Genomic DNA, 13,368 nt, shown 5'->3' with positions numbered 1-13,368 from the left:
CAACCGATCACTACCTGCACCTACCCGCCTGTCCAACATCACTACTCTGGACGGCTCTGACTTAGAATACGTGGACAACTACAAATACTTAGGTGTCTGGTTAGACTGTAAACTCTCCTTCCAGACCCATATCAAACATCTCCAATCCAAAGTTAAATCTAGAATTGGCTTCCTATTTCGCAACAAAGCATCCTTCACTCATGCTGCCAAACATACCCTTGTAAAACTGACCATCCTACCAATCCTCGACTTTGGCGATGTAATTTACAAAATAGCCTCCAATACCCTACTCAACAAACTGGATGCAGTCTATCACAGTGCAATCCGTTTTGTCACCAAAGCCCCATACACTACCCACCATTGCGACCTGTACGCTCTCGTTGGCTGGCCCTCGCTTCATACTCGTCGCCAAACCCACTGGCTCCATGTCATCTACAAGACCCTGCTAGGTAAAGTCCCCCCTTATCTCAGCTCGCTGGTCACCATAGCATCTCCCACCTGTAGCACACGCTCCAGCAGGTATATCTCTCTAGTCACCCCCAAAACCAATTCTTTCTTTGGCCGCCTCTCTTTCCAGTTCTCTGCTGCCAATGACTGGAACGAACTACAAAAATCTCTGAAACTGGAAACACTTATCTCCCTCACTAGCTTTAAGCACCAACTGTCAGAGCAGCTCACAGATTACTGCACCTGTACATAGCCCACATATAATTTAGCCCTATCAACTACCTCTTTCCCAACTGTATTTAATTAATTTATTTATTTTGCTCCTTTGCACCCCATTATTTTTATTTCTACTTTGCACATTCTTCCATTGCAAAACTACCATTCCAGTGTTTTACTTTCTATATTGTATTTACCTTGCCACCAAGGCCTTTTTTTTGCCTTTACCTCCCTTCTCACCTCATTTGCTCACATTGTATATAGACTTGTTTATACTTTATTATTGACTGTATGTTTGTTTTACTCCATGTGTAACTCTGTGTTGTTGTATCTGTCGAACTGCTTTGCTTTATCTTGGCCAGGTCGCAATTGTAAATGAGAACTTGTTCTCAACTTGCCTACCTGGTTAAATAAAGGTAAAATAAATAAAAAAATAAATAAAAATCCCCTGGCATGACACAGTGCTATATTAACCAGAACAGCCCCTGGCATGACACAGTGCTATATTAACCAGACCATCCCCTGGCACAGTGCTATATTAACCAGACCATCCCCTGGCACAGTGCTATATTAACCAGACCATCCCCTGGCATGGCACAGTGCTATATTAACCAGACCATCCCCTTGCACAGTGCTATATTAACCAGACCATCCCCTTGCACAGTGCTATATTAACCAGACCATCCCCTGGCATGGCACAGTGCTATATTAACCAGACCATCCCCTTGCACAGTGCTATATTAACCAGACCATCCCCTGGCATGGCACAGTGCTATATTAACCAGACCATCCCCTGGCACAGTGCTATATTAACAAGACCATCCCCTGGCACAGTGCTATATTAACCAGACCATCCCCTGGCATGGTACAGTGCTATATTAACCAGACCATCCCCTGGCACAGTGCTATATTAACCAGACCATCCCGTGGCACAGTGCTATATTTACCAGACCATCCCCTGGCACAGTGCTATATTAACCAGACCATCCCCTGGCATGACACAGTGCTATATTAACTAGACCATCCCCTGGTACAGTGCTATATTTACACACTACGGCTCTGTTAAGAGGGTGGGGGTGTTAACAATGGGTAGAATCTCAGGATACTAGACAACGAGGACTTTGAGTCTACAGTGAATGTGTACAAATCTGGAAGAGTAATGGTACAATTCCCCAAACAGTTTCAGCTGGACTTTCACATTATCAAAGAGATAGCTCAGCAGGAAAGTTAACCCCACCCCGAGTGTGTCAGACCAGACATCTTCATTTCACAACCCCACAGATGAGCAACCCCAAGCGGAAAGTCAACCTCACTTCCGTCATCATGAAGTGCTTTGAGAGACTGGTCAAGGACCATATCACCTCCACCCTACCTGACACCCTAGACCCACTCCAATTTGATTACCGCCCCAATAGGACCACAGACGATGCAATCTCAACCACACTGCACACTGCCCTAAACCATCTGGACAACAGGAATACCTATATCATTAAGCTCGAGACCCTGGGTCTCGACCCCGCCCTGTGCAACTGGGTCCTAGACTTCTTGACGGGCCGCTCCCAGGTGGTGAGTGTAGGTAACGACATCTCCACCCCGCTGACCCTCAACACTGGGGCCCCACAAGGGTGCGTTCTCAGCTCTCTCCTGTACTCCCTGTTCACCCATGACTGCGTGGCCATGCACGCCTCCAACTCAATCATCAAGTTTGCGGACGACACTACAGTGGTAGGCTTGATTACCAACAACGACGAGACGGCCTACAGGGAGGAGGTGAGGGCCCTCGAAGTGTGGTGTCAGGAAAATAACCTCACACTCAATGTCAACAAAACAAAGGAGATGATCGCGTCCAGCTCAACAACACCCCGTCAACCAGACCAAGACAACAGTCCAGCACAACAACACCCCCTCAACCAGACCCAGACAACAGTCCAGCACAACAACACCCCCTCAACCAGACCCAGACAACAGTCCAGCACAACACCACCCCCTCAACCAGACCCAGACAACAGTCCAGCACAACACCACCCCCTCAACCAGACAACAGTCCAGCACAACAACACCCCCTCAACCAGACCCAGACAACAGTCCAGCACAACACCACCCCCTCAACCAGACCCAGACAACAGTCCAGCACAACACCACCCCCTCAACCAGACAACAGTCCAGCACAACAACACCCCCTCAACCAGACCCAGACAACAGTCCAGCACAACACCACCCCCTCAACCAGACCCAGACAACGGTCCAGCACAACACCACCCCCTCAACCAGACAACAGTCCAGCACAACAACACCCGCCTCAACCAGACCCAGACAACAGTCCAGCACAACACCACCCCCTCAACCAGACAACAGTCCAGCACAACAACACCCCCTTAACCAGACCCAGACAACAGTCCAGCACAACACCACCCCCTCAACCAGACCCAGACAACAGTCCAGCACAACACCACCCCCTCAACCAGACAACAGTCCAACACAACAACACCCCCTCAACCAGACAACAGTCCAGCACAACAACACCCCCTCAACCAGACAACAGTCCAGCACAACAACACCCCCTCAACCAGACCCAGACAACAGTCCAGCACAACAACACCCCCTTAACCAGACAACAGTCCATCACAACAACACCCCCTCAACCAGACCCAGACAACAGTCCAGCACAACACCACCCCCCCAACCAGACAACAGTCCAGCACAACAACACCCCCTCAACCAGACCCAGACAACAGTCCAGCACAACAACACCCCCTCAACCAGACAACAGTCCAGCACAACAACACCCCCTCAACCAGACCCAGACAACAGTCCAGCACAACAACACCCCCTTAACCAGACAACAGTCCATCACAACAACACCCCCTCAACCAGACCCAGACAACAGTCCAGCTCAACAGCACCCCCTCAACCAGACCTGGAGAGCTGGAGGTGGAGAGAGACATATCTGTACTGGACTGTGGTGAAACAACATTAACAGGAGAAAAAGCAGGAGCAGAACAGAGCACTAGAGGAGAGGATCAGACTGCTGGAGGAGAGGGGGATGGAGGAGAGGGTGAGGGGGATGGAGGAGAGGGTGAGGGGGATGGAGGAGAGGGTCAGAATGCTGGAGGAGAGGTTGAGGGGGATGGAGGAGAGGATCAGACTGCTGGAGGAGAGGTTGAGGGGTATGGAGGAGAGGATCAGACTGCTGGAGGAGAGGGTGAGGAGGGTGGAGGAGAGGATCAGACTGCTGGAGGAGAGAGTGAGGGTGAGGGGGACGGAGGAGAGGATCAGACTGCTGGAGGAGAGGGTGAGGGGGATGGAGGAGAGGATCAGACTGCTGGAGGAGAGGGTGAGGGGGATGGAGGAGAGGATCAGACTGCTGGAGGAGAGAGTGAGGGGGATGGAGGAGAGGGTGAGGGGGGGAGAGGGTGAGGGGGATGGAGGAGAGAGTGAGGGGGATGGAGGAGAGGATCAGACTGCTGGAGGAGAGGGTGAGTGGGATGGAGGAGAGGATCAGACTGCTGGATGAGAGGGTGAGGGGGATGGAGGAGAGGATCAGACTGCTGGAGGAGAGAGTGAGGGGGATGGAGGAGAGGATCAGACTGCTGGAGGAGAGGGTGAGGGGGATGGAGGAGAGGATCAGACTGCTGGAGGAGAGGGTGAGGGGGATGGAGGAGAGGATCAGACTGCTGGAGGAGAGAGTGAGGGTGAGGGGGATGGAGGAGAGGATCAGACTGCTGGAGGAGAGGGTGAGGGGGATGGAGGAGAGGATCAGACTGCTGGAGTAGATGGTGAGGGGGATGGAGGAGAGGATCAGACTGCTGGAGGAGAGAGTGAGGGTGAGGGGGATAGAGGAGAGGATCAGACTGCTGGAGGAGAGGGTGAGGGGATGGAGGAGAGGATCAGACTGCTGGAGGAGAGGGTGAGGGGGACGGAGGAGAGGGTGAGGGGGATGGAGGAGAGGATCAGACTGCTGGAGGAGAGGGTGAGTGGGGTGGAGGAGAGGGTGAGGAAGGATGGCGTTTGACAGAGAACAACCCACTGGAGAGGTGGCAACCCTGCAGTGAAGCCAGCAGAACAGCCCACCTCACCTCACTGACTACCACTGGAAACCTGTAGAGGACTGTCCTGTTTCACCAGTACACTGTCACTGACTACTACACCACTGGAAACCTGTCAGCTAACAGCGCTTGATTTAAAGTCAGGTGTCTATCCATATTAAGAGGACTGTGAGTTAGGGGCTCTTTGAGGTCAGGTCATGTTTTCACAGGCCCACAAGTTTCCTGGATAATTACGGGCTATATGAAAGTTGGAATATATGTAACTACTGTTGAACGCTAACAATAATTACTATATTTGACTGAATTAAAACACTGTTTTTCAAAAGGCACTTTCAGGTCGAGTCAGGTTTTCATGTTAAGACAACACGTGTGCCAGACCAGATGTTAACATAATCTGCCCTTCCTGGATAAATAGAGGCTACATGATATATATTTATTCCTGGATAAATCAGGCTACCTGATATATATTTATTCCTGGATAAATACAGGCTACATGATATATACTTATTCCTGGATAAATACAGGCTACCTGATATGTATTTATTCCTGGATAAATAGAGGCTACATGATATATATTTATTCCTGGATAAATACAGGCTACATGATATATATATATATATATATATTCCTGGATAAATACAGGCTACATGATATATATATATATATATATATTCCTGGATAAATACAGGCTACCTGATATGTATTTATTCCTGGATAAATAGAGGCTACATGATATATATTTATTCCTGGATAAAAACAGGCTACCTGATATATATTTATTCCTGGATAAATACAGGCTACCTGATATATATTTATTCAAATCAAATAAAATCAAATCAAATTTTATTTGTCACATACACACGGTTAGTAGATGTTAATGCGAGTGTAGCGAAATGCTTGTGCTTGCCTGCAACGAAAACATGCGGACTCTCCTTCACTGCAGCCAAGGTGAGTAAGACATTTAAACGTGTTAACCCTCGCAAGGCTGCAGGCCCAGACGGCATCCCCAGCCGCGCCCTCAGAGCATGCGCAGACCAGCTGGCTGGTGTGTTTACGGACATATTCAATCAATCCCTATCCCAGTCTGTTGTTCCTACATGCTTCAAGAGGGCCACCATTGTTCCTGTTCCCAAGAAAGCTAAGGTAACTGAGCTAAACGGCTACCGCCCCGTAGCACTCCATCATGAAGTGCTTTGAGAGACTAGTCAAGGACCATATCACCTCCACCCTACCTGACACCCTAGACCCACTCCAATTTGCTTACCGCCCAAATAGGTCCACAGACGATGCAATCTCAACCACACTGCACACTGCCCTAACCCATCTGGACAAGAGGAATACCTATGTGAGAATGCTGTTCATCGACTACAGCTCGGCATTCAACACCATAGTACCCTCCAAGCTCGTCATCAAGCTCGAGACCCTGGGTCTCGACCCCACCCTGTGCAACTGGGTACTGGACTTCCTGACGGGCCGCCCCCAGGTGGTGAGGGTAGGCAACAACATCTCCACCCCGCTGATCCTCAACACTGGGGCCCCACAAGGGTGCGTTCTGAGCCCTCTCCTGTACTCCCTGTTCACCCACGACTGCGTGGCCACGCACGCTTCCAACTCAATCATCAAGTTTGCGGACGACACAACAGTGGTAGGCTTGATTACCAACAATGACGAGACGGCCTACAGGGAGGAGGTGAGGGCCCTCGGAACACCCCCCTATCCACATCGATGGAACAGTAGTGGAGAGGGTAGCAAGTTTTAAGTTCCTCGGCATACACATCACACACATACACATCCGGCGCCGACAGAGATGGCCGCCTCGCTTCGCGTTCCTAGGAAACTATGCAGTTTTTAGTTTTTTTACGTGTTATTTCTTACATTAGTAACCCAGGTCATCTTAAGTTTCATTACATACAGTCGAGAAGAACTACTGAATATAAGATCAGCGTCAACTCACCATCAGTACGACCAAGAATATGTTTTTCGCGACACGGATCCTGTGTTCTGCCTTACAAACAGGACAACGGAGTGGATCCCATGCAGCGACCCAAAAAACGACTCCGAAAAAGAGGGAAACGAGGCGGTCTTCTGGTCAGACTCCGGAGACGGGCACACCGTGCACCACTCCCTAGCATTCTTCTTGCCAATGTCCAGTCTCTTGACAACAAGGTTGATGAAATCCGAGCAAGGGTAGCATTCCAGAGAGACATCAGAGACTGTAACGTTCTTTGCTTCACGGAAACGTGGCTCACTGGAGAGACGCTATCCGAGGCAGTGCAGCCAACGGGTTTCTCCACGCATCGCGCCGACAGAAACAAACATCTTTCTGGTAAGAAGAGGGGCGGGGGCGTATGCCTTATGGCTAACGTGACATGGTGTGATGAAAGAAACATACAGGAACTCAAATCCTTCTGTTCACCTGATTTAGAAATCCTCACAATCAAATGTAGACCGCATTATCTACCAAGAGAATTCTCTTCGATTATAATCACAGCCGTATATATCCCCCCCAAGCAGACACATCGATGGCTCTGAACGAACTTTATTTAACTCTTTGCAAACTGGAAACCATTTATCCGGAGGCTGCATTCATTGTAGCTGGGGATTTTAACAAGGCTAATCTGAAAACAAGACTCCCTAAATTTTATCAGCATATCGATTGCGCAACCAGGGCTGGAAAAACCTTGGATCATTGTTACTCTAACTTCCGCGACGCATATAAGGCCCTGCCCCGCCCCCCTTTCGGAAAAGCTGACCACGACTCCATTTTGTTGATCCCTGCCTACAGACAGAAACTAAAACAAGAGGCTCCCGCGCTGAGGTCTGTCCAACGCTGGTCCGACCAAGCTGACTCCACACTCCAAGACTGCTTCCATCACGTGGACTGGGAGATGTTTCGTATTGCGTCAGATAACAATATTGACGAATACGCTGATTCGGTGTGCGAGTTCATTAGAACGTGCGTTGAAGATGTCGTTCCCATAGCAACGATTAAAACATTCCCTAACCAGAAACCGTGGATTGATGGCAGCATTCTAGTGAAACTGAAAGCGCGAACCACTGCTTTTAAGACTTCATAAATATTTATTTATTTCAAATCAAAGGCATGAACTACTTCTAAATTCTACATTACTAGTGTGCATGAACATGTCCTAAATAAGACTTAGAAGCTGTGTCCTAAATAAGACATGGGGCTGTGTCCTAAATAAGACGTAGAGGCTGCGTCCTAAATAAGACGTAGAGGCTGCGTCCTAAATAAGACGTAGAGTCTGCGTCCTAAATAAGACGTAGAGGCTGCGTCCTAAATAAGACGTAGAGGCTGCGTCCTAAATAAGACGTAGAGGCTGCGTCCTAAATAAGACGTAAGACGTACGTCAAATGTTAGCTTATTCCCCATAGGGCTCTGGGCAGAAGTAGAGCACTACAAATGGCACCCTATTCCCCATAGGGCTCTGGGCAGAAGTAGTGCACTACAAATGGAACATGTTGCTGTGTTAGTTACCTTGGTGAACTCTGAGTTCTGTAGGTTGGCCTCGGGGCACCAGCGCCCCCCCAGAGCCGTCAACATGGCACATTCCTGCAGATCTGCGTCTTGTTTAGTGGCTGGTTGGGGGTTGGGTAGTACCACTGTGGCAGGGTCCGCACCACCACAGAAGGGGGTACGCAGCTGGATGCCTCGGAGGAGGAGGTGACAGGCTTCTAGATCAGCCTCCCAGATATGCTGCAGAGGGGGACAGCCACAACTACAGAGAGAGACAAGCCATCATCATATACACAGACATCATCTCTCTGTCTCTCTCTCTCTGTCTCTCTATGTCTCGCTCTCTTTGTGTCTCTCTCTCCCTATCTCCGTCTCTCCCAGTCTGTCTCTCTCTCTCCCTGTCTCTGTCTCTCTCTGTCAATCCAATTTTAATTTCAGGAGTTTTATTGGCAAGTGAATTAAATAATAAACAAAAGTGAAATAAACAATAAAAATTAACAGTAAACATCACACTCACAGAAGTTCCAAGAGAATAAAGACATTTCAAATGTCATATTATGTCTTTATACAGTCCTATAAGGATGCGCAAATAGTTAAAGTACAAAAGGGAAAATAAATAAACATAAATATGGGTTGTATTTAAAATGGTATTTGTTCTTCACTGGTTGCCCTTTTCTTGTGGCAACAGGTCACACATCTTACTGCTGTGATGGAACACTATGGTATTTCACCCAGTAAACATGAGAGTTACACTACCATTCAAAGGTTTGGGGTGACTTAGAAATTTCCACCAAAACACCAGTCTCAACGTCAACAGTGAAGAGGAGACTCCGGGATGTTGGCCTTCTAGGCAGAGTTGCAAAGAAAAAGCCATATATCAGACTAGCCAATAAAAAGAAAAGATTAAGATGGCATCCCGGAGTCGCCTCTTCACTGTTGACGTTGAGACTGGTGTTTGCGGGTCCTATTTAATGGAGCTGCCAGTTTCCAGCTACAAACTAGACACTCTAATGTACTTGTCCTCTTGCTCAGTTGTGCACCGGGGCCTCCCACTCCTCTTTCTATTCTGGTGAGAGCCAGTCTGTGCTGTTCTGTGAAGGGAGTAGTACACAGCGATGTACGAGATCTTCAGTTTTTTGGCAATTTATCGCATGGAATAGCCTTCATTTCTCAGAATAAGAATAGACTGATAGACTGAGTTTCAGAAGAAAGTGATTTGTTTCTGGCCATTTTGAGCCTGTGATCGAACCCACACATGCTGATGCTCCAGATACTCAATTAGTCTAAAGAAGGCCAGTTTTATTGCTTATTTAATCAGGACAACAGTTTTCAGCTGTGCTAAAATAATTGCAAAAGGGTTTTCTAATGATCAATTAGCCTTTTAAAATGATAAACTTGGATTAGCTAAAACAACGTGCCATTGGAACACAGGAGTGATGGTTGCTGATAATGGTCCTCTGTACTCCTATGTAGATATTCCATAAAAAAATCTGCTGTTTCCAGCTACAATAGTAATTTACAACATTAACAATGTCTACGCTGTATTTCTGATCAATCTGAAGTTATTTTAATGGACAAAAAAGGTGCTTTTCTTTTCAAAACAAGGACTCCAAACTTTTGAACATTAGCGTATATTGGGGTTTATCAAAATTGGATTTGTTTTCAAATTTGTATTAATATTTGTAGGTCTGTGCAATCTGAGGGAGATATGTGTCTCTAATATGGTCAAACATTTGGCAGGAGGTTAGGAAGTACAGCTCAGATTTCACCTCATTTTGAGGGCAGTGTGCACATAGCCTGTCTTCTCTCGAGAGCCAGGCTGCCAACACACTGACTCCAGCTACGTTAATAATGGAAATTGATGTCAAAATATATCACTAGCCACTTTAAACAATGCTACTTAATATAATTTTTTACATACCCTACATTACTCATCTCATATGTATATGTATATACTGTACTCTATATCATCTACTGCATCTTTATGTAATACATGTATCACTATCCATTTTAAACTATGCCACTTTGTTTACATACCCTACATTACTCATCTCATATGTATATACTGTACTCGATACCATCTACTGCATCTTGTCTATGCCGCTCTGTACCATCACTCATCCATACATCTTTATGTACATATTCTTTATCCCTTTACACTTGTGTGTATAAGGTAGTAGTTTTGGAATTGTTAGGTTAGATTACTCGTTGGTTATTACTGCATTGTTGTAGAATTTAATGGCTCTTTTCTGGATTTTGATATTTAGCGGGTATTGGCCTAATTCTGCTCTGCATTATTTGGTGTTCAGAATTACTTGACACATTGGGGAAAAAAACAGAGAAAACTAGAATGCTATTTGGCCCTAAACAGAGAGTACACAGTTGCAGAATACCTGACCACTGTGACTGACCCAAACTTAAGGAAAGCTTTGACTATGTACAGACTGATTGAGCATCGCCTTGCTATTGAGAAAGGCCACCGTAGGCATACCTGGCTCTCAAGGCTTACTGCCCACAAAATGCGGTAGAAACTGAGCTGCACTTCCTAACCTCCTGTCCAATGTATGACCATATTAGAGACACATGTTTCCCTCACATTACACAGATCCACAAAGAATTAGAAAACAAACCTGATTTTGATAAACTCCCATTTCTACTGGGTGAAATACCACAGTGTACCATCACAGCAGCAAGATGTGTGACCTGTTGCCACGAGAAAAGGGCAACCAGTGAAGAACAAACACCATTGTAAATACAACCCATATTTATGCTTTTTTATTTTCCCTTTTGTACATCGTTACAACACTGAATATAGACATTATATGACATTTGTAATGTCTTTACTCTTTTGAAACTTCTGTGAGTGTAATTGTTTATTTCACTTTGAATATTATCTACCTCACTTGCTTGGCAATGTTAACACATGTTTCCCATGCCAATAAAGCCCCTTGAATTGAATTGATAAAAATTGAGAGACAGAGACAGAAAGAGACAGAGAGAAAGACAGAGAGAAAAAAAAGCTCACCTGTGCAGTCTGTCTTCCAGTAACTCGATGTACTTGACAACATTCTCTTTCAGAGTCAGTTCTTTTGTGGAGAAAAGACAGAAACAGAGAGTTATTAACAGTTTATAACATATCTATAGAATTGCAATATCTCTGCCCTAAGTCTTCCCCTCTCTGTCCCCTACCTACTCTGCCCTCAATCATCTCCTCTCTCTGTCCCCTATCTACTCTGCCCTCAGTCCTCTCCTCTCTCTGTCCCCTATCTACTCTGCCCTCAGTCATCTCCTCTCTCTGTCCCCTATCTACTCTGCCCTCAGTCCTCTCCTCTCTCTGTCCCCTATCTACTCTGCCCTCAGTCATCTCCTCTCTCTGTCCCCTATCTACTCTGCCCTCAGTCCTCTCCTCTCTCTGTCCCCTATCTACTCTGCCCTCAGTCATCTCCTCTCTCTGTCCCCTATCTACTCTGTCATTCGGAAACACAATGTCAACTATATGTGTGGGGAACAGGAGAACAGGTAGATGACCCTGTTACCTGAAAGACAATCATCCACATGCAAACTCGTCTCCCATCCCAGAGAGGCTCCCCTGGGTTCTACCCCACCACCCTCCTGGCCTCATCTACTCACCATGCTGGGCCTGTCTGGCCTCCAGCTCCAGTTTCAGCTGTTGTTGTTGTGTCTTCATCTTGGCCAGATCCTGGCTGTTACCAAAACTCAGGCTGTGGAGTCTCTTCACTAGCAGCTCCAGCCTGTCTCTTTCTCCGTAGACAGCTCTCATCTCTGCCTTCAGCTCCTTAGCACTGCTGAAGGCATTACCTACAACATAACAACACAGCTCTCATCTCTGCCTTCAGCTCCTTAGCACTGCTGAAGGCATTACCTACAACATAACAACACAGCTCTCATCTCTGCCTTCAGCTCCTTAGCACTGCTGAAGGCATTACCTACAACATAACAACACAGCTCTCATCTCTGCCTTCAGCTCCTTAGCACTGCTGAAGGCATTACCTACAACATAACAACACAGCTCCCATCTCTGCCTTCAGCTCCTTAGCACTGCTGAAGGCAATACCTATAACATAACAACACAGCTCTCATCTCTGCCTTCAGCTCCTTAGCATTGCTGAAGGCATTACCTACAACATAACAACACAGCTCTCATCTCTGCCTTCAGCTCCTTAGCACTGCTGAAGGAATTACCTACAACATAACAACACAGCTCTCATCTCTGCCTTCAGCTCCTTAGCACTGCTGAAGGCATTACCTACAACATAACAACACAGCTCCCATCTCTGCCTTCAGCTCCTTAGCACTGCTGAAGGCATTACCTACAACATAACACAGGTCTCATCTCTGCCCACGTCGGCACCAACGATGTTAGGATGAAACAGTCAGAGATCACTAAGCGCAACATAGCTTCTGCGTGTAAATCAGCTAGAAAGATGTGTCGGCATTGAGTAATTGTCTCTGGCCCCCTCCCACTTCAGGGGAGTGATGAGCTCTACAGCAGAGTCTCACAACTCAATCGCTGGTTGAAAACTGTTTTCTGCCCCTCCCAAAAGATAGAATTTGTAGATAATTGGCCCTCTTTCTGGGACTCACCCACAAACAGGACCAAGCCTGACCTCCTGAGGAGTGACGGACTCCATCCTAGCTGGAGGGGTGCTCTCATTTTATCTACCAACATAGACAGGGCTCTAACTCCTCTAGCTCCACAATGAAATAGGGTGCAGGCCAGGTAGCAGGCTGTTAGCCAGCCTGCCAGCATAGTGGAGTCTGCCACTAGCACAGTCAGTGTAGTCAGCTCAGCTATCACCATTGAGACCGTGTCTGTGCCTCGACCTAGGTTGGGCAAAACTAAACATGGCGGTGTTCGCCTTAGCAATCTCACTAGGATAAAGACCACCTCCATTCCTGTCATTATTGAAAGAGATCATGATACCTCACATCTCAAAATAGAGCTACTTAATGTTAGATCCCTTACTTCAAAGGCAATTATAGTCAATGAACTAATCACTGATCATAATCTTGATGTGATTGGCCTGACTGAAACATGGCTTAAGCCTGATGAATTTACTGTGTTAAATGAGGCCTCACCTCCTGGCTACACTAGTGACCATATCCCCCGTGCATCCCGCAAAGGCGGAGGTGTTGCTAACATTTACGATAGCAAATTTC

General features: G+C 46.9%; 1 protein-coding gene across 2 annotated transcripts in view; it reads right to left on the bottom strand.

Annotated features, from left to right (window-relative positions):
- The window catches only part of disc1 (DISC1 scaffold protein), a 97,072-nt gene that overhangs the window by 39,013 nt on the left and 44,691 nt on the right, over nt 1-13,368 (bottom strand). Inside the window, exons 9-11 of one of the 2 annotated variants that reach the window (XM_090211967.1) lie at nt 11,818-12,006; nt 11,213-11,273; nt 8,209-8,449 (exon numbers count right to left, since the gene is read on the bottom strand). In XM_090211967.1, coding sequence (XP_090068093.1) covers nt 8,209-8,449; nt 11,213-11,273; nt 11,818-12,006 — 491 coding nt within the window. Of the gene's footprint in view, nt 1-8,208; nt 8,450-11,212; nt 11,274-11,817; nt 12,007-13,368 lie in introns of those variants that run through there. The other variant, XM_036956448.2, reaches the window with a different exon arrangement.

This window comes from Oncorhynchus mykiss, chromosome 20 (assembly GCF_057628025.1).
Source record: "Oncorhynchus mykiss isolate SJ-2025 chromosome 20, ASM5762802v1, whole genome shotgun sequence".
In the NCBI taxonomy this organism is placed as follows: domain Eukaryota; kingdom Metazoa; phylum Chordata; class Actinopteri; order Salmoniformes; family Salmonidae; genus Oncorhynchus; species Oncorhynchus mykiss.
The sequence above is the reverse complement of the archived record's forward strand: the minus strand, read 5'-3'. Positions and strand labels throughout refer to the sequence as shown.